This window comes from Coregonus lavaretus (genome assembly GCF_964263955.1).
Source record: "Coregonus lavaretus genome assembly, chromosome: 2".
Taxonomy (NCBI): domain Eukaryota; kingdom Metazoa; phylum Chordata; class Actinopteri; order Salmoniformes; family Salmonidae; genus Coregonus; species Coregonus lavaretus.
Window position 1 is genome coordinate 67,334,356 of NC_139989.1, and position 22,112 is coordinate 67,356,467.

General features: G+C 44.2%; 1 protein-coding gene across 1 annotated transcript in view; it reads right to left on the bottom strand.

Moving 5' to 3' along the window:
• The window catches only part of LOC311144978 (rho GDP-dissociation inhibitor 2-like), a 118,282-nt gene that overhangs the window by 70,423 nt on the left and 25,747 nt on the right, over positions 1 to 22,112 (bottom strand). Inside the window, exons 2-3 of the mRNA XM_084181177.1 lie at positions 9,050 to 9,223; positions 8,335 to 8,418 (exon numbers count right to left, since the gene is read on the bottom strand). Of these exons, the coding sequence (XP_084037303.1) occupies positions 8,335 to 8,418; positions 9,050 to 9,218 (253 nt within the window). The 5' untranslated portion in view covers positions 9,219 to 9,223. The remainder of the gene's footprint in view (positions 1 to 8,334; positions 8,419 to 9,049; positions 9,224 to 22,112) is intronic.

The window sequence follows — 22,112 nt, forward strand, 5'->3', positions numbered from 1 at the left end:
TTTAATATTGGAGTCACCTCCCACTACACTGAATTCATTCATATTGGAGCCACACCCCACTGCACTGAATTCATTCATTTTGCAGCCACATCCCACTACACTGAATTCCTTCAAATTGGAACCACATCCCACTACACTGAATTCCTTCATATTGGAGCCACATCCCACTACACTGAATTCCTTCAAATTGGAACCACATCCCACTACACTGAATTCCTTCATATTGGAGCCACATCCCACTACACTGAATTCATTCATATTGGAGCCACATCCCACTACACTGAATTCATTCATATTGGAGCCACCTCCCACTACACTGAATTCATTCATATTGGAGCCACATCCCACTATACTGAATTCATTCATATTGGAGCCACACTCCACTACACTGAATTCATTCATATTGGAGCCACATCCCACTACACTGAATATATTAATATTGGAGCCACATCCCACTACACTGAATTAATTCATATTGGAGCCACACCCCACTGCACTGAATTCATTCATATTGGAGCCACATCCCACTACACTGAATTCCTTCATATTGGAAACACATCCCACTACACTGAATTCATTCATATTGGAGCCACATCCCACTACACTGAATATATCGATATTGGAGCCACATCCCACTACACTGAATTCATTCATAGTGGAGCCACACCCCACTGCACTGAATTCATTCATTTTGCAGCCACATCCCACTACACTGAATTCCTTCATATTGGAGCCACATCCCACTACACTGAATTCATTCATATTGGACCCACATCCCACTACATTGAATTCATTCATACTGGAGCCACATCCCACTACACTTTCATTCATATTGGAGCCACATCCCACTACACTGAATTCATTCATATTGGAGCCACCACCCACTACACTGAATTCATTCACATTGGAGCCACATCCCACTACACTGAATTCATTCATATTGGAGCCACGTCCCACTACACTGAATTCATTCATATTGGAGCCACCTCCCACTACACTGAATTCATTCATATTGGAGCCACATCCCACTACACTGAATTCCTTCATATTGGAAACACATCCCACTACACTGAATTCATTCATATTGGAGCCACATCCCACTACACTGAATGCATTCATATTGGAGCCACACCACACTGCACTGAATTCATTCATATTGGAGCTACATCCCACTACACTGAATTCATTCATATTGGAGCCACATCCCACTACACTGAATTCATTCATATTGGAGCCACATCCCACTACACTGAATTCATTCATATTGGAGCCACATCCCACTACACTGAATTCATTCATATTGGAGCCACATCCCACTACACTGAATTCATTCATATTGGAGCCACATCCCACTACACTGAATTCATTCATATTGGAGCCACACCCAACTGCACTGAATTCATTCATATTGGAGCCACACCCCACTGCACTGAATTCATTCATATTGGAGCCACATCCCACTACACTGAATTATTTAATATTGGAGTCACCTCCCACTACACTGAATTCATTCATATTGGAGCCACACCCCACTGCACTGAATTCATTCATTTTGCAGCCACATCCCACTACACTGAATTCCTTCAAATTGGAACCACATCCCACTACACTGAATTCCTTCATATTGGAGCCACATCCCACTACACTGAATTCCTTCAAATTGGAACCACATCCCACTACACTGAATTCCTTCATATTGGAGCCACATCCCACTACACTGAATTCATTCATATTGGAGCCACATCCCACTACACTGAATTCATTCATATTGGAGCCACATCCCACTACACTGAATTCATTCATATTGGAGCCACATCCCACTACACTGAATTCATTCATATTGGAGCCACCTCCCACTACACTGAATTCATTCATATTGGAGCCACATCCCACTATACTGAATTCATTCATATTGGAGCCACACTCCACTACACTGAATTCATTCATATTGGAGCCACATCCCACTACACTGAATATATTAATATTGGAGCCACATCCCACTACACTGAATTCATTCATATTGCAGCCACATCCCACTACACTGAATTCATTCATATTGGAGCCACACCCCACTGCACTGAATTCATTCATATTGGAGCCACACCCCACTGCACTGAATTCATTCATATTGGAGCCACATCCCACTACACTGAATTCATTCATATTGGACCCACATCCCACTACATTGAATTCATTCATACTGGAGCCACATCCCACTACACTTTCATTCATATTGGAGCCACATCCCACTACACTGAATTCATTCATATTGGAGCCACCACCCACTACACTGAATTCATTCACATTGGAGCCACATCCCACTACACTGAATTCATTCATATTGGAGCCACGTCCCACTACACTGAATTCATTCATATTGGAGCCACCTCCCACTACACTGAATTCATTCATATTGGAGCCACATCCCACTACACTGAATTCCTTCATATTGGAAACACATCCCACTAAACTGAATTCATTCATATTGGAGCCACATCCCACTACACTGAATGCATTCATATTGGAGCCACACCCCACTGCACTGAATTCATTCATATTGGAGCTACATCCCACTACACTGAATTCATTCATATTGGAGCCACATCCCACTACACTGAATTCATTCATATTGGAGCCACATCCCACTACACTGAATTCATTCATATTGGAGCCACATCCCACTACACTGAATTCATTCATATTGGACCCACATCCCACTACATTGAATTCATTCATACTGGAGCCACATCCCACTACACTTTCATTCATATTGGAGCCACATCCCACTACACTGAATTCATTCATATTGGAGCCACCTCCCACTACACTGAATTCATTCACATTGGAGCCACATCCCACTACACTGAATTAATTCATATTGGAGCCACGTCCCACTACACTGAATTAATTCATATTGGAGCCACCTCCCACTACACTAAATTCATTCATATTGGAGCCACATCCCACTACACTGAATTCCTTCATATTGGAAACACATCCCACTACACTGAATTCATTCATATTGGAGCCACATCCCACTACACTGAATTCATTCATATTGGAGCCACATTCCACTACACTGAATTCATTCACATTGGAGCCACATCCCACTACACTGAATTCATTCATATTGCAGCCACATCCCACTACACTGAATTCATTCATATTGGAGCCACACCCCACTACACTGAATTCATTCATATTGGAGCCACACCCAACTGCACTGAATTCATTCATATTGGAGCCACACCCCACTGCACTGAATTCATTCATATTGCAGCCACATCCCATTACACTGAATTCATTCATATTGGAGCCACACCCCACTGCACTGAATGCATTCATATTGGAGCCACACCCCACTGCACTGAATGCATTCATATTGGAGCCACACCCCACTACACTGAATTCATTCATATTGGAGCCACATCCCACTACACTGAATTCATTCATATTGGAGCCACATCCCACTACATTGAATTCATTCATATTGGAGCCACACCCCACTGCACTGAATTCATTCATAATGGAGCCACACCCCACTGCACTGAATTCATTCATATTGGAGCCACATCCCACTACACTGAATATATTAATATTGGAGCCACATCCCACTACACTGAATTAATTCATATTGGAGCCACACCCCACTGCACTGAATTCATTCATATTGGAGCCACATCCCACTACACTGTATTCCTTCATATTGGAAACACATCCCACTACACTGAATTCATTCATATTGGAGCCACATCCCACTACACTGAATATATCGATATTGGAGCCACATCCCACTACACTGAATTCATTCATAGTGGAGCCACACCCCACTGCACTGAATTCATTCATTTTGCAGCCACATCCCACTACACTGAATTCCTTCATATTGGAGCCACATCCCACTACACTGAATTCATTCATATTGGACCCACATCCCACTACATTGAATTCATTCATACTGGAGCCACATCCCACTACACTTTCATTCATATTGGAGCCACATCCCACTACACTGAATTCATTCATATTGGAGCCACCACCCACTACACTGAATTCATTCACATTGGAGCCACATCCCACTACACTGAATTCATTCATATTGGAGCCACGTCCCACTACACTGAATTCATTCATATTGGAGCCACCTCCCACTACACTGAATTCATTCATATTGGAGCCACATCCCACTACACTGAATTCCTTCATATTGGAAACACATCCCACTACACTGAATTCATTCATATTGGAGCCACATCCCACTACACTGAATGCATTCATATTGGAGCCACACCCCACTGCACTGAATTCATTCATATTGGAGCTACATCCCACTACACTGAATTCATTCATATTGGAGCCACATCCCACCACACTGAATTCATTCATATTGGAGCCACATCCCACTACACTGAATTCATTCATATTGGAGCCACATCCCACTACACTGAATTCATTCATATTGGAGCCACATCCCACTACACTGAATTCATTCATATTGGAGCCACATCCCACTACACTGAATTCATTCATATTGGAGCCACACCCAACTGCACTGAATTCATTCATATTGGAGCCACACCCCACTGCACTGAATTCATTCATATTGGAGCCACATCCCACTACACTAAATTATTTAATATTGGAGTCACCTCCCACTACACTGAATTCATTCATATTGGAGCCACACCCCACTGCACTGAATTCATTCATTTTGCAGCCACATCCCACTACACTGAATTCCTTCAAATTGGAACCACATCCCACTACACTGAATTCCTTCATATTGGAGCCACATCCCACTACACTGAATTCCTTCAAATTGGAACCACATCCCACTACACTGAATTCCTTCATATTGGAGCCACAACCCACTACACTGAATTCATTCATATTGGAGCCACATCCCACTACACTGAATTCATTCATATTGGAGCCACATCCCACTACACTGAATTCATTCATATTGGAGCCACATCCCACTACACTGAATTCATTCATATTGGAGCCACCTCCCACTACACTGAATTCATTCATATTGGAGCCACATCCCACTATACTGAATTCATTCATATTGGAGCCACACTCCACTACACTGAATTCATTCATATTGGAGCCACATCCCACTACACTGAATATATTAATATTGGAGCCACATCCCACTACACTGAATTAATTCATATTGGAGCCACACCCCACTGCACTGAATTCATTCATATTGGAGCCACATCCCACTACACTGAATTCCTTCATATTGGAAACACATCCCACTACACTGAATTCATTCATATTGGAGCCACATCCCACTACACTGAATATATCGATATTGGAGCCACATCCCACTACACTGAATTCATTCATAGTGGAGCCACACCCCACTGCACTGAATTCATTCATTTTGCAGCCACATCCCACTACACTGAATTCCTTCATATTGGAGCCACATCCCACTACACTGAATTCATTCATATTGGACCCACATCCCACTACATTGAATTCATTCATACTGGAGCCACATCCCACTACACTTTCATTCATATTGGAGCCACATCCCACTACACTGAATTCATTCATATTGGAGCCACCACCCACTACACTGAATTCATTCACATTGGAGCCACATCCCACTACACTGAATTCATTCATATTGGAGCCACGTCCCACTACACTGAATTCATTCATATTGGAGCCACCTCCCACTACACTGAATTCATTCATATTGGAGCCACATCCCACTACACTGAATTCCTTCATATTGGAAACACATCCCACTACACTGAATTCATTCATATTGGAGCCACATCCCACTACACTGAATGCATTCATATTGGAGCCACACCCCACTGCACTGAATTCATTCATATTGGAGCTACATCCCACTACACTGAATTCATTCATATTGGAGCCACATCCCACTACACTGAATTCATTCATATTGGAGCCACATCCCACTACACTGAATTCATTCATATTGGAGCCACATCCCACTACACTGAATTCATTCATATTGGAGCCACATCCCACTACACTGAATTCATTCATATTGGAGCCACATCCCACTACACTGAATTCATTCATATTGGAGCCACACCCAACTGCACTGAATTCATTCATATTGGAGCCACACCCCACTGCACTGAATTCATTCATATTGGAGCCACATCCCACTACACTGAATTATTTAATATTGGAGTCACCTCCCACTACACTGAATTCATTCATATTGGAGCCACACCCCACTGCACTGAATTCATTCATTTTGCAGCCACATCCCACTACACTGAATTCCTTCAAATTGGAACCACATCCCACTACACTGAATTCCTTCATATTGGAGCCACATCCCACTACACTGAATTCCTTCAAATTGGAACCACATCCCACTACACTGAATTCCTTCATATTGGAGCCACATCCCACTACACTGAATTCATTCATATTGGAGCCACATCCCACTACACTGAATTCATTCATATTGGAGCCACATCCCACTACACTGAATTCATTCATATTGGAGCCACATCCCACTACACTGAATTCATTCATATTGGAGCCACCTCCCACTACACTGAATTCATTCATATTGGAGCCACATCCCACTATACTGAATTCATTCATATTGGAGCCACACTCCACTACACTGAATTCATTCATATTGGAGCCACATCCCACTACACTGAATATATTAATATTGGAGCCACATCCCACTACACTGAATTCATTCATATTGCAGCCACATCCCACTACACTGAATTCATTCATATTGGAGCCACACCCCACTGCACTGAATTCATTCATATTGGAGCCACACCCCACTGCACTGAATTCATTCATATTGGAGCCACATCCCACTACACTGAATTAATTAATATTGGAGCCACCTCCCACTACACTGAATTCATTCATATTGGAGCCACACCCCACTGCACTGAATTCATTCATTTTGCAGCCACATCCCACTACACTGAATTCCTTCAAATTGGAACCACATCCCACTACACTGAATTCCTTCATATTGGAGCCACATCCCACTACACTGAATTCATTCATATTGGAGCCACATCCCACTACACTGAATTCATTCATATTGGAGCCACATCCCATTACACTGAATTCATTCATATTGGAGCCACCTCCCACTACACTGAATTCATTCATATTGGAGTCACATCCCACTATACTGAATTCATTCATATTGGAGCCACACCCCACTACACTGAATTAATTCATATTGGAGCCACATCCCACTACACTGAATATATTAATATTGGAGCCACATCCCACTACACTGAATTCATTCATATTGGAGCCACATCACACTACACTGAATTCATTCATATTGCCGCCACATCCCATTACACTGAATTCATTCATATTGGAGCCACACCCCACTACACTGAATTCATTCATATTGGAGCCACATCCCACTACACTGAATTCATTTATATTGCAGCCACATCCCACTACACTGAATTCATTCATATTGGAGCCACAGCCCACTACACTGAATTAATTCATATTGCAGCCACATCCCACTACACTGAATTCATTCATATTGGAGCCACAGCCCACTAATAATAATAATATAATAATATGCCATTTAGCAGACGCTTTTATCCAAAGCGACTTACAGTCATGCATGCATTCATTTTTGTGTATGGGTGGTCCCAGGGCTCGAACCCACTACCTTGGCGTTTCAAGCGCCGTGCTCTACCAGTTGAGCTACAGAGGACCACTACACTGAATTCATTAATATTGGAGCCACAGCCCACTACACTGAATTCATTCATATTGGAGCCACATCCCACTACACTGAATTCATTCATATTGGAGCCACATCCCACTACACTGAATTCATTCATATTGGAGCCATATCCCACTACACTGAATTCATTCATATTGGAGCCACATCCCACTACACTGAATTCATTCATATTGGAGCCACATCACACTACACTGAATTCATTCATATTGGAGCCACACCCCACTGCACTGAATGCATTCATATTGGAGCCACACCCCACTGCACTGAATGCATTCATATTGGAGCCACACCCCACTGCACTGAATTCATTCATATTGGAGCCACCTCTCACTACACTGGAGGGGTGGAGGGATGGAGAGATGGTGGAGAGATATGATAGAGAAAAGGATAGATAGAGATAAAGAGAGAAATAAAGGAGTGGTATTTACCTGAGAGGTCCATGGTGATAGGACCAGGGATAAAGGAGTGGTATTTACCTGAGAGGTCCATGGTGATAGGACCAGGGATAAAGGAGTGGTATTTACCTGAGACCTCCATGGTGATAGGACCAGGGATAAAGGAGTGGTATTTACCTGAGAGGTCCATGGTGATAGGACCAGGTGCTTGGTCACACATCAGGGTCAGTCTGGTGACCTGGAGATTAGGAATGGTCGGGTCTGAAAAACACACACAGAGAGATGGTTCAGAAGGGGGGGGTTCTGGTCATAATATTGAGTGAGAGCTATTATTAAAGCAGCAATAACACTAGATACCAGGGTGAATCAACTCTATTAGATAGTGGTAAATGATACACACAAGATGACTAGATGACATGATGCAGGGTGCAGTACTAGTATTACTGTGGTCTTTGATGCAGGGTCCAGTTCTAGTATTACTGTGGTCTTTGATGCAGGGTCCAGTACTAGTATTACTGTGGTCTTTGATGCAGGGTCCAGTACTAGTATTACTGTGGTCTTTGATGCAGGGTCCAGTACTAGTATTACTGTGGTCTTTGATGCAGGGTCCAGTACTAGTATTACTGTGGTCTTTGATGCAGGGTCCAGTACTAGTATGAATGTGGTCTTTGATGCAGGGTCCAGTACTAATATTACTGTGGTCTTTGATGTGATGCAGGGTCCAGTACTAGTATTACTGTGGTCTTTGATGCAGGGTGCAGTACTAGTATTACTGTGGTCTTTGATGCAGGGTGCAGTACTAGTATTACTGTGGTCTTGCAAGAGAAGCGATTCCATGTCAATTGCTAGGAAGCACACACAGACACACACACACACAGTAACACACACTGACCTCCCACAACTGGTCCAGCTCCTAGTAGAGTCTGTTTGTATTTCCTGAGACTCTCATCATCCTTGTCTAGTTCCTGTATCTCCTGCAGGGTCTTCTGGGCCGGAGGAGTGTAGTTCAGGTCTGTCTCGTCCTCCTCCTCTCCCACAGGCTTGTCCTCCATATCCGCCATCAAACCTGCATGGGAACACAGGGTAACAACGCAATCAGGGGCCGTGCATATCGGTCACTTTCACACTCTCTTTCTCTCACTCTTTTTCTCTCTGTCTGTCTCTCTCTCTCTCTGTCCATCTCTCTCTGTCCCTCTCTGTCTGTCTCTCTCTGTCCCTCTTTCTCTGTCCCTCTCTCTCTGTCCCTCTCTCTCTGTCCCTCTCTCTCTGTCCCTCTCTGTCCCTCTCTCTCTGTCTCTCTCTCTCTGTCCCTCTCTGTCCCTCTCTCTCTGTCCCTCTCTGTCTGTCTCTCTCTGTCCCTCTCTCTCTGTCCCTCTCTCTCTGTCGCTCTCTCTCTGTCTCTCTCTGTCTCTCTCTCTGTGTCTCTCTCTGTCTCTCTCTGTCTGTCCCTCTCTGTCTGTCCCTCTCTGTCTGTCCCTCTCTGTCTGTCCCTCTCTGTCTGTCCCTCTCTGTCCCTCTCTCTCTGTCCCTCTCTCTCTGTCTCTCTCTGTCCCCCTCTGGCCTTTTCTCATTTGTGCAAAAGTTTGTTCTCCACCCTCTCTCCTCTGACCTCTCTCCTCCGTGACCCGAAAACCGATAAGTGGTTGAGTGGTCGAGTAGTGTGTCAATGTTGTTGCTACAGGTTACTTACAGTGAACAGAGCACTGTAACAGGTTAGCTGTTTAACAGCTTAATCACCCCGTTGTTGCTACAGGTTACAGGTGTAGGATCTTCATTTGATCACCCTGTTGTTGCTACAGGTTACTTACAGTGAACAGAGTACTGTAACGGGTTAGCTGTTTAACAGCTTAATCACCCCGTTGTTGCTACAGGTTACTTACAGTGAACAGAGCACTGTAACGGGTTAGCTGTTTAACAGCTTAATCACCCCGTTGTTGCTACAGGTTACAGGTGTAGGATCTTCATTTGATCACCCTGTTGTTGCTACAGGTTACTTACAGTGAACAGAGCACTGTAACGGGTTAGCTGTTTAACAGCTTGTGATGGGATGTAGAGTTGTTTGTATGGTTCATTATCTAGAACAGAGCAGCTCTGCAAAACACACACGTGCACGCACACGGACACACACACACTACAGGATGACAATGCCTTCCACCTGTCTAGACGGGGTCAACTCCCCCGTGGACGATAGATAGGTGTGTGTGTGTTCTCTCCTGAGTGTCTGTTATTTACAGCGTCTCCTTGACGACCAGTGCCGAATAAGCTGCTCTCTCTCCGTCTCCATGGCAACCCCTTAAATAAAATAATGAATAAAGTGTCCTTATAACGTGACATCACTATACTGATAATGTCCATACCATGAAGATAAATAATTTAAATAAACACATTGGAACTCTATTAACTCTATGAATCACTTGGTATCTGATTTCAACGGTTTCACTTGAGGAAGTATCCACTAACTCAGTCAGTACACAGAATAAGTGAAAGACAGTATAAGTGAAAGTGGTTAAATGGCCCACTCCTTTACAAAAACAGCCTGGGGTGCTGGAGCGGTCAAACTCTGATCTATTTCCTATTTCTGTATCTCTATCCTGTCCAATAAACATAATGGCTCAAGCCTCATGGCACAACACAATATGAGGAAGTATAAGAGGGTCAACAGTGTGACAATACTAAAACAACCTACTGACTACAACTAACTGACTCAACTGAGACCAACTGACTACAACCGAGTCCTACTGACTACAACCGACTACAACTGACTACAACTGACCGAGTCCAACTGACTACAACTGAGTCCTACTGACTACATCTGAGTCCAACTGACTACAACTGAGTCCAACTGACTACAACTGAGTCCAACTGACTCTAACCGAGTCCAACTAACCGAGTCCAACTGACTCCAACTGACTCCAACAGTGGTCCTGTGTGGCTCAGTTGGTAGAGCATGGAGCTTTCAACACTAAAGATTGTGGGTTGAGGGGCAGCTCTCATGGGGGAACTGTGGGGGGACCTTGGATGGTTGGTGGCCTGGCAGTTGAGAGCTTGGGCCGGTGGCCGAGAGGTCGCTGGTTCGGGTCCCCGATTCGACTTGGTGGGAGATCTGTCGATGTGCCCTTGGGCGGGGCACTTGACCCTGGTTGCTTCTGTGGGTCGTGCTGGATGGGAGTGTCTGCTAGATGACTGAATGTAATGTAAATGTTGAGCGGCTTCACTTCAGGTAGATTGTATGTTTTAAAATTCAATAAAATGGATAAAAGTATATATATATATTGTGGGTTCGATTTCTGCTGAGGCCACCCATATGAGAAATGTATGCACGCATCACTGTAAGTCGCTTTGGATAAAAGCGTCTGCTAAATAGCATACATTATTATGTTATTATATTAACTGACCTAAACTGAGTCCAACCGACTGAGTCCAACTGACTGAGTCCAACCGACTGAGTCCAACCGAGTGAATCCAACTGAGTCACTATACTGTAACTGAGTCCAACTGAGAACACTTTGGGGTAATACCATGTATGGTCAGCAGGGGTACAGTAGTTTTGTCAGATGGGGTAATACCATGTATGGTCAGCAGGGGTACAGTAGTTTTGTCAGATGGGGTAATACCATGTATGGTCAGCAGGGGTACAGTAGTTTTGTCAGATGGGGTAATACCATGTATGGTCAGCAGGGGTACAGTAGTTTTGTCAGATGGGGTAATACCATGTATGGTCAGCAGGGGTACAGTAGTTTTGTCAGATGGGGTAATACCATGTATGGTCAACAGGGGTACAGTAGTTTTGTCAGATGGGGTAATACCATGTATGGTCAGCAGGGGTACAGTAGTTTTGTCAGATGGGGTAATACCATGTATGGTCAGCAGGGGTACAGTAGTTTTGTCAGATGGGGTAATACCATGTATGGTCAGCAGGGGTACAGTAGTTTTGTCAGATGGGGTAATACCATGTATGGTCAGCAGGGGTACAGTAGTTTTGTCAGATGGGGTAATACCATGTATGGTCAGCAGGGGTACAGTAGTTTTGTCAGATGGGGTAATACCATATATGGTCAGCAGGGGTACAGTAGTTTTGTCAGATGGGGTAATACCATGTATGGTCAGCAGGGGTACAGTAGTTTTGTCAGATGGGGTAATACCATATATGGTCAGCAGGGGTACAGTAGTTTTGTCAGATGGGGTAATACCATATATGGTCAGCGGGGGTACAGTAGTTTTGTCAGATGGGGTAATACCATGTATGGTCAGCAGGGGTACAGTAGTTTTGTCAGATGGGGTAATACCATGTATGGTCAGCAGGGGTACAGTAGTTTTGTCAGATGGGGTAATACCATATATGGTCAGCAGGGGTACAGTAGTTTTGTCAGATGGGGTAATACCATGTATGGTCAGCGGGGGTACAGTAGTTTTGTCAGATGGGGTAATACCATATATGGTCAGCAGGGGTACAGTAGTTTTGTCAGATGGGGTAATACCATATATGGTCAGCAGGGGTACAGTAGTTTTGTCAGATGGGGTAATACCATATATGGTCAGCAGGGGTACAGTAGTTTTGTCAGATGGGGTAATACCATCAATCAATCAATCAATTTTATTTTATATAGCCCTTCTTACATCAGCTAATATCTCGAAGTGCTGTACAGAAACCCAGCCTAAAACCCCAAACAGCTAGTAATGCAGGTGTAGAAGCACGGTGGCTAGGAAAAACTCCCTAGAAAGGCAAAACCTAGGAAGAAACCTAGAGAGGAACCAGGCTATGAGGGGTGGCCAGTCCTCTTCTGGCTGTGCCGGGTGGAGATTATAACAGAACCATGCCAAGATGTTCAAAAATGTTCATAAGTGACAAGCATGGTCAAATAATAATCAGGAATAAATCTCAGTTGGCTTTTCATAGCCGATCATTAAGAGTTGAAAACAGCAGGTCTGGGACAGGTAGGGGTTCCATAACCGCAGGCAGAAATATTGAAACTGGAATAGCAGCAAGGCCAGGCGGACTGGGGACAGCAAGGAGTCACCACGGCCGGTAGTCCCGGCGTATGGTCCTAGGGCTCAGGTCTCTCAGTTGGCTTTTCATAGCCGATCATTAAGAGTTGAAAACAGCAGGTCTGGGACAGGTAGGGGTTTCGTAGCCGCAGGCAGAACAGTTGAAACTGGAATAGCAGCAAGGCCAGGCGGACTGGGGACAGCAAGGTGTCATCATGCCCGGTAGTCCTGACGTATGGTCCTAGGGCTCAGGTTCTCAGAGAGAAAGAGAGAACGAGAGAATTAGAGAGAGCATACTTAAATTCACACAGGACACTGGATAAGACAGGAGAAGTACTCCAGGTATAACCAACTAACCCCAGCCCCCCGACACATAAACTACTGCAGCATAAATACTGGAGGCTGAGACAGGAGCGGTCCGGAGACACTGTGGCCCCATCCGAAGAAACCCCCGGACAGGGCCAAACAGGAAGGATATAACCCCACCCACTCCGCCAAAGCACAGCCCCCGCACCACTAGAGGGATATCCCCAACCACCAACTTACAATCCTGAGACAAGGCCGAGTATAGCCCACAGAGGTCTCCACCACAGCACAAACCAAGGGGGGGGCGCCAACCCAGACAGGAAGATCACGTCAGTAACTCAACCCACTCAAGTGACGCACCCCTCCCAGGGACGGCATGAAAGAGCACCAGCAAGCCAGTGACTCAGCCCCTGCAACAGGGTTAGAGGCAGAGAACCCCAGTGGAGAGGGGAACCGGCCTGGCAGAGACAGCAAGGGCTGTTCGTTGCTCCAGCCTTTCCGTTCACCTTCACACTCCTGGGCCAGACTACACTCAATCATATGACCTACTGAAGAGATAAGTCTTCAGTAAAGACTTAAAGGTTGAGACCGAGTCTGCGTCTCTCACATGGGTAGGCAGACTGTTCCATAAAAATGGAGATCTATAGGAGAAAGCCCTGCCTCCCGCTGTTTGCTTAGAAATTCTAGGGACAATTAGGAGGCCTGCGTCTTGTGACCGTAGCGTACGTATTGGTATGTACGGCAGGACCAACTCGGAAAGATAGGTAGGAGCAAGCCCATGTAACGCTTTATAGGTTAACAGTAAAACCTTGAAATCAGCCCTTGCCTTAACAGGAAGCCAGTGTAGGGAAGCTAGCACTGGAGTAATATGATCAAATTTCTTGGTTCTAGTCAGGATTCTAGCAGCCGTATTTAGCACTAACTGAAGTTTATTTAGTGCTTTATCCGGGTAGCCGGAAAATAGAGCATTGCAGTAGTCTAACCTAGAAGTAACAAATGCATGGATTAATTTTTCTGCATCATTTTTGGACAGAAAATTTCTGATTTTTGCAATGTTACGTAGATGGAAAAAAGCTGTCCTTGAAACAGTCTTGATATGTTCGTCAAAAGAGAGATCAGGGTCAAGAGTAACGCCTAGGTCCTTCACAGTTTTATTTGAGACGACTTTACAACCATCAAGATTAATTGTCAGATTTAACAGAAGATCTCTTTGTTTCTTGGGACCTAGAACAAGCATCTCTGTTTTGTCCGAGTTTAAAAGTAAAAGTTTTCAGCCATCCACTTCCTTATGTCTGAAACACAGGCTTCTAGCGAGGGCAATTTTGGGGCTTCACCATGCTTCATTGAAATGTACAGCTGTGTGTCATCCGCATAGCAGTGAAAGTTAACATTATGTTTTCGAATAACATCCCCAAGAGGTAAAATATATAGTGAAAACAATAGTGGTCCTAAAACGGAACCTTGAGGAACACCGAAATGTACAGTTGATTTGTCGGAGGACAGACCATTCACAGAGACAAACTGATATCTTTCCGACAGGTAGGATCTAAACCAGGCCAGAACTTGTCCGTGTAGACCAATTTGGGTTTCCAGTCTCTCCAAAAGAATGTGGTGATCGATGGTGTCAAAGGCAGCACTAAGGTCTAGTAGCACGAGGACAGATGCAGAGCCTCGGTCTGACGCCATTAAAAGGTCATTTACCACCTTCACAAGTGCAGTCTCAGTGCTATGATGGGGTCTAAAACCAGACTGAAGCATTTCGTATACATTGTTTGTCTTCAGAAAGGCAGTGAGTTGCTGCGCAACAGCTTTTTCTAAAATTTTTGAGAGGAATGGAAGATTCGATATAGGCCGATAGTTTTTTATATTTTCCGGGTCAAGGTTTGGCTTTTTCAAGAGAGGCTTTATCACTGCCACTTTTAGTGAGTTTGGTACACATCCGGTGGATAGAGAGCTGTTTATTATGTTCAACATAGGAGGGCCAAGCACAGGAAGCAGCTCCTTCAGCAGTTTAGTAGGAATAGGATCCAGTATGCAGCTTGAAGGTTTAGAGGCCATGATTATTTTCATCATTGTGTCAAGAGATATAGTACTAAAACACTTAAGTGTCTCTCCCGATCCCAGGCCCTCGCAGAGCTGTGCAGATCCAGGACAGCTAAGCCCTGGAGGAATACGCAGATTCAAAGAGGAGTCCGTAATTTGCTTTCTAATGGTCATGATCTTTTCCTCAAAGAAGTTCATGAATTTATCACTGCTGAAGTGAAAGCCATCCTCTCTTGGGGAATGCTGCTTTTTAGTTAGCTTTGCAACAGTATCAAAAAGAAATTTTGGATTGTTCTTATTTTCCTCGATTAAGTTGGAAAAGTAGGATGATCGAGCAGCAGTGAGGGCTCTTCGGTACTGCACGGTACTGTCTTTCCAAGCTAGTCGGAAGACTTCCAGTTTGGTGTGGCGCCATTTCCGTTCCAATTTCCTGGAAGCTTGCTTCAAAGCTCGGGTATTTTCTGTATACCAGGGAGCTAGTTTCTTATGACAAATGTTTTTCGTTTTTAGGGGTGCAACTGCATCTAGGGTATTGCGCAAGGTTAAATTGAGTTCCTCAGTTAAGTGGTTAACTGATTTTTGTCCTCTGACGTCCTTGGGTAGGCAGAAGGAGTCTGGAAGGGCATCAATGAATTTTTGTGTTGTCTGAGAATTTATAGCACGACTTTTGATGCTCCTTGGTTGGGGTCTGAGCAGATTATTTGTTGCGATTGCAAACGTAATAAAATGGTGGTCCGATAGTCCAGGATTTTGTGGAAAAACATTAAGATCTACAACATTTATTCCATGGGACAAAACTAGGTCCAGAGTATGACTGTGGCAGTGAGTAGGTCCAGAGACATGTTGGACAAAACCCACTGAGTCGATAATGGCTCCGAAAGACTTTTGGAGTGGGTCTGTGGACTTCTCCATGTGAATATTAAAATCACCAAAAATTAGAATATGATCTGCTATGACTACAAGGTCTGATAGGAATTCAGGAAACTCAGAGAGGAACGCTGTATATGGCCCAGGAGGCCTGTAAACAGTAGCTATAAAAAGTGATTGAGTAGGCTGCATAGATTTCATGACTAGAAGCTCAAAAGATGAAAACGCCATTTTTTTTTTTGTAAATTGAAATTTGCTATCGTAAATGTTAGCAACACCTCCGCCTTTGCGGGATGCACGGGGAATATGGTCACTAGTGTAACCAGGAGGTGAGGCCTCATTTAACACAGCAAATTCATCAGGCTTAAGCCATGTTTCAGTCAGGCCAATCACATCAAGATTATGATCAGTGATTAGTTCATTGACTATGACTGCCTTTGAAGTGAGGGATCTAACATTAAGTAACCCTATTTTGAGATGTGAGGTATCACGATCTCTTTCAATAATGGCAGGAATGGAGGAGGTCTTTATCCTAATAAGATTGCTAGGGTGAACACCGCCATGTTTAGTTTTGCCCAACCTAGATCGAGGCACAGACACAGTCTCAATGGGTATGGCTGAGCTGACTACACTGACTGTGCTATTGGCAGACTCCACTAAGCTGGCAGGTTGGCTAACAGCCTGCTGCCTGGCCTGCACCCTATTTCACTGTGGGGCTAGAGGAGTTAGAGCCCTATCTATGTTGGTAGATAAGAGGAGAGCACCCCTCCAGCTAGGATGGAGTCCGTCACTCCTCAGCAGGTCAGGCTTGGTCCTGTTTGTGGGTGAGTCCCAGAAAGAGGGCCAATTATCCACAAATGTTATCTTTTGGGAGGGGCAGAAAACAGTTTTCAACCAGCGATTAAGTGCTGAGACTCTGCTGTAGAGCTCGTCACTTCCCCTAACTGGGAGGGGGCCAGAGACAATTACTCGATGCCGACACATCTTTCTAGCTGATTTACACGCTGAAGCTATGTTGCACTTGGTGACCTCTGACTGTTTCATCCTAACATCGTTGGTGCCGACGTGGATAACAATATCTCTATACTCTCTACACTCGCCAGTTTTAGCTTTAGCCAGCACCATCTTTAGATTAGCCTTAACGTCGGTAGCCCTGCCCCCTGGTAAACAGTGTATGATCGCTGGGTGATTCGTTTTAAGTCTAATACTGCGGGTAATGGAGTCGCCAATGACTAGGGTTTTCAATTTGTCAGAGCTAATGGTGGGAGCCTTCGGAGTCTCAGACCCCGTAACGGGAGGAGTAGAGACTAGAGAAGACTCAGACTCAGACTCCGACTCGCTACATAATGGGGAAAACCGGTTGAAGGTTTCTGTCGGCTGAATGAGCGACACCGGTTGAGCATTCCAACAGTATTTCCCTCCAGAAGCCATGAGAAAGTTGTCCGGCTGCGGGGACTGTGCGGGGGGATTTATACTGACGTTACTGTCTGTACTTACTGGTGGCACAGACGCTGTTTCTTCCTTTCCTACACTGATATTACCCTTGCCTAACGATTGCGTCTGAAGCTGGGCTTGTAGCACAGCTATTCTCGCCGTAAGGCGAGAATTCTCCTGTATATTATGAGTACAGCGACTGCAATTAGAAGACATCATGTTAATGTTACTACTTAGCTTCGGCTGTTGAAGATGTTGATGAACCATGTCCAGATAAAGCGTCCGGAGTGAAAAAGTTGAATAAGGGAAAAAAGTTGCGATGGAAAAAAGGAAAATAACGTAAAGTTGGCAGCTAAAACGCACAGGAAAATGACTCTTCTGTCTCGGGATAAACGTCCGGGGTGAAAAAGTTTAACGAAAAAAGATGAGTGAGGACAAAACTAAAAAGTTGGTAAATTTGTTGAACACAGAGATTGATTAAACGTTTATTAAAAGTAAAACGTGAATAGTTTGGCAGGTAGCCAAGTAGCAACAAACAGCACAGCAGTACGGAGACAATGCGGAAGCGAGACCAAAACTAAAGTGAGGACAAAACTAAAAAGTTGGTAAATTTGTTGAACACAGAGATTGATTAAACGTTTATTAAAAGTAATGTATGGTCAGCGGGGGTACAGTAGTTTTGTCAGATGGGGTAATACCATATATGGTCAGCAGGGGTACAGTAGTTTTGTCAGATGGGGTAATACCATATATGGTCAGCAGGGGTACAGTAGTTTTGTCAGATGGGGTAATACCATATATGGTCAGCAGGGGTACAGTAGTTTTGTCAGATGGGGTAATACCATATATGGTCAGCGGGGGTACAGTAGTTTTGTCAGATGGGGTAATACCATATATGGTCAGCCGGGGTACAGTAGTTATGTCAGATGGGGTAATACCATATATGGTCAGCAGGGGTACAGTAGTTTTGTCAGATGGGGTAATACCATGTATGGTCAGCAGGGGTACAGTAGTTTTGTCAGATGGGGTAATACCATGTATGGTCAGCAGGGGTACAGTAGTTTTGTCAGATGGTGTAATACCATGTATGGTCAGCAGGGGTACAGTAGTTTTGTCAGATGGGGTAATACCATGTATGGTCAGCAGGGGTACAGTAGTTTTGTCAGATGGGGTAATACCATGTATGGTCAGCAGGGGTACAGTAGTTTTGTCAGATGGGGTAATACCATGTATGGTCAGCAGGGGTACAGTAGTTTTGTCAGATGGGGTAATACCATGTATGGTCAGCAGGGGTACAGTAGTTTTGTCAGATGGGGTAATACCATATATGGTCAGCAGGGGAACAGTAGTTTTGTCAGATGGGGTAATACCATGTATGGTCGGCAGGGGTACAGTAGTTTTGTCAGATGCACACTGGATACCACAGACTTGGGGCACATCCTCACAAAATTCACACAATGGTGTGAATAAAGTATTGACGTCAATGGAGCTTTGCATAAACATAAACATTTGAGTCAGGACTGGGAAATAATGGCTCTCTACTGAATTACAGAAAAACCAACAGCCTGCAGCTGGGGATAATTTATTTTTCAACCTGTATTTAACCAGGCAAGTCAATTTTTATTTATTTTTTATTTCACCTTTATTTAACCAGGTAAGCCAGTTGAGAACAAGTTCTCATTTACAACTGCGACCTGGCCAAGATAAAGCAAAGCAGTGCGATAAAAACAACAACACAGAGTTACATATGGGGTAAAACAAAACAAAGTAAAAAATACAACAGAAATAAGTATATATACAGTGTGTGCAAATGTAGCAAGTTATGGAGGTAAGGCAATAAATAGGCTATAGTGCAAAATAATTACAATTAGTATTAACACTGGAATGATAGATGTGCAAGAGATGATGTGCAAAAAGAGATACTAGGGTACAAATGAGCAAAATAAATAACAATATAGGGATGAGGTAGTTGGGCGGGCTAATTTCAGATGGGCTGTGTACAGGTGCAGTGATCGGTAAGGTGCTCTGACAACTTGCTTAAAGTTAGTATTTGCCCTTCGCTGTTTAGACCTCGGACAACCAATTCCTCATTCAACCACTGGCGAAATCCCCTCCCAATGATCTCAAACAATGTTTCTCATACACAATGAAATTAAACACAGACAACCTCTTGCTAATCAGAAGACTATTGGGTATGTTGTGGTGGACTGCTTCGAGGTAAAACCTGGTAAAATGATGTTTGTAATATGGCTAGCCACTGAATGGCTCTGAAGTCACTGTCAGCATGCAGTCAAAGCTATAACCACTTTTGGAGCTAACTAGCGCTCTCAAATCGTATCCTGATGGGAGTTGTATTGATACCATTGCTAACTTAGCTAGCTAACATATACTGAACAAAAATATAAAACGCAATATGCAACAATTTCTAAGATTTTACTGAGTTACAGTTCATAAAAGGAAATCAGTAAATTGAAATAAATTCATTAGGCCCTAATTTATGGATTTCACATGACTGCGAATCCAGATATGCATCTGGTCACAGATACAATACATGACCAAAAGTATGTGGACACCCTTTCAAATTAGCCACACCCATTGCTGACAGGTGTATAAAATCGAGCACACAGCCATTCAATCTCCATAGACAAACATTGGCAGTCGAATGGCCCGTACTGAAAAGCTCAGTGACTTTCAACGTGGCACCGTCATTGGATGCCACCTTTCCAACAAGTCAGTTAGTCAAATTTCTGCCCAGCTAGAACTGCCCCGGTCAACTAAGTGCTGTTATTGTGAAGTGGAAACGTCTAGGAGCAACAACGGCTCAGCCGCAAAGTGGTAGGCCACACAAGCTCACAGAACGGGACCGCCGAGTGCTGAAGCGCGTCTGTCCTCTGTTGCAACACTCACTACAGAGTTCCAAACTGCCTCTGGAAGCAACATCAGCACAATAACTGTTCGTCGGCAGCTTCATGAAATGGGTTTCCATGGCCGAGCAGCCGCACAGAAGCCTAAGATCACCATGCGCAATGCCAAGCGTTGGCTGGAGTGGTGTAAAGCTCGCTGCCATTGGACTCTGGAGTAGTGGAAATGTGTTCTCTGGAGTGATGAATCACGCTTCACCATCTGGCAGTCCGACGGACTAATCTGGGTTTGGCGGATGCCAGGAGAACGCTACCTGCCCGAATACATAGTGCCAACTGTAAAGTTTGGTGGAGGAGGAATAATGGTCTGGGGCTGTTTTTCATGGTTCGGGCTAGGCCCCTTAGTTCCAGTGAAGGGAAATCTTAACGCTATAGCATACAATGACATTCTAGACGATTCTCTGTTTCTAACTTTGTGGCAACAGTTTGGAGAAGGCACTTTCCTGTTTCAGCATTACAATACTCGCGTGCACAAAGCGAGGTCCATACAGAAATGGTTTGTCGAGATCGGTGTGGAAGAACTTGACTGGCCTGCACAGAGCCCAGACCTCAACCCCATCGAAAACCTTTGGGATGAATTGGAACGCTGACTGCGAGCCAGGCCTAATCGCACAACATCAGTGCCCAACCTCACTAATGCTCTTGTGGCTGAATGGAAGCAAGTCCCCGCAGCAATGTTGCAACATCTAGTGGAAAGCCTTCCCAGAAGAGTGGAGGCTGTTATAGCAGCAATAGGGGGACCAACTCCATATTAAAGGCCATGATTTTGGAATGAGATGTTCGACGAACAGGTGTCCACATACTTTTGGCCATGTAGTGTACCTTAATAAGAAGTAGGGCCGTGGATCAGAAAACCAGTCAGTATCTGGAGTGACCACCATTTGCCTCATGCAGCGCAACACATCTGCTTTGCATAGAGTTGATCCGGCTGTTGATTGTGGCCTGTGGCATGTTGTCCCACTCCTCTTCAATGGCTGTGTGAAGTTGCTGGATATTGGCGGGAACTGGAACACGCTGTCGTAAGCTTTTTGTGCGTACGGAACATTTCTGGCATCTTTTATTTCAGCTCATGAAACATGGGACCAACACTTTAAATGTTGCGTAATTTTTTTTGTTATGTGTACATTTCGAGAAAACAAGTTATATTAGGTGATCTAGCTAACCAGCTGAGCAACAATGTAACAAAATATACTCCATCAACAGACTGCATTTCAGGAATCACAGTACCCCTGGTGCACTGTTCAACTATTTAGCCATTTAAACTAATTATTTTTTTAAAGAAAACTCATCGTTTTTCCACAGCCCTCACTGCCTTTCATGCGATGAGCTTGTCTGAAGTGTCGGACTCGACGGCAGTTGCTCTCCATTGGAGTGTTGCAATTGGTTCTGGGGCGAGGC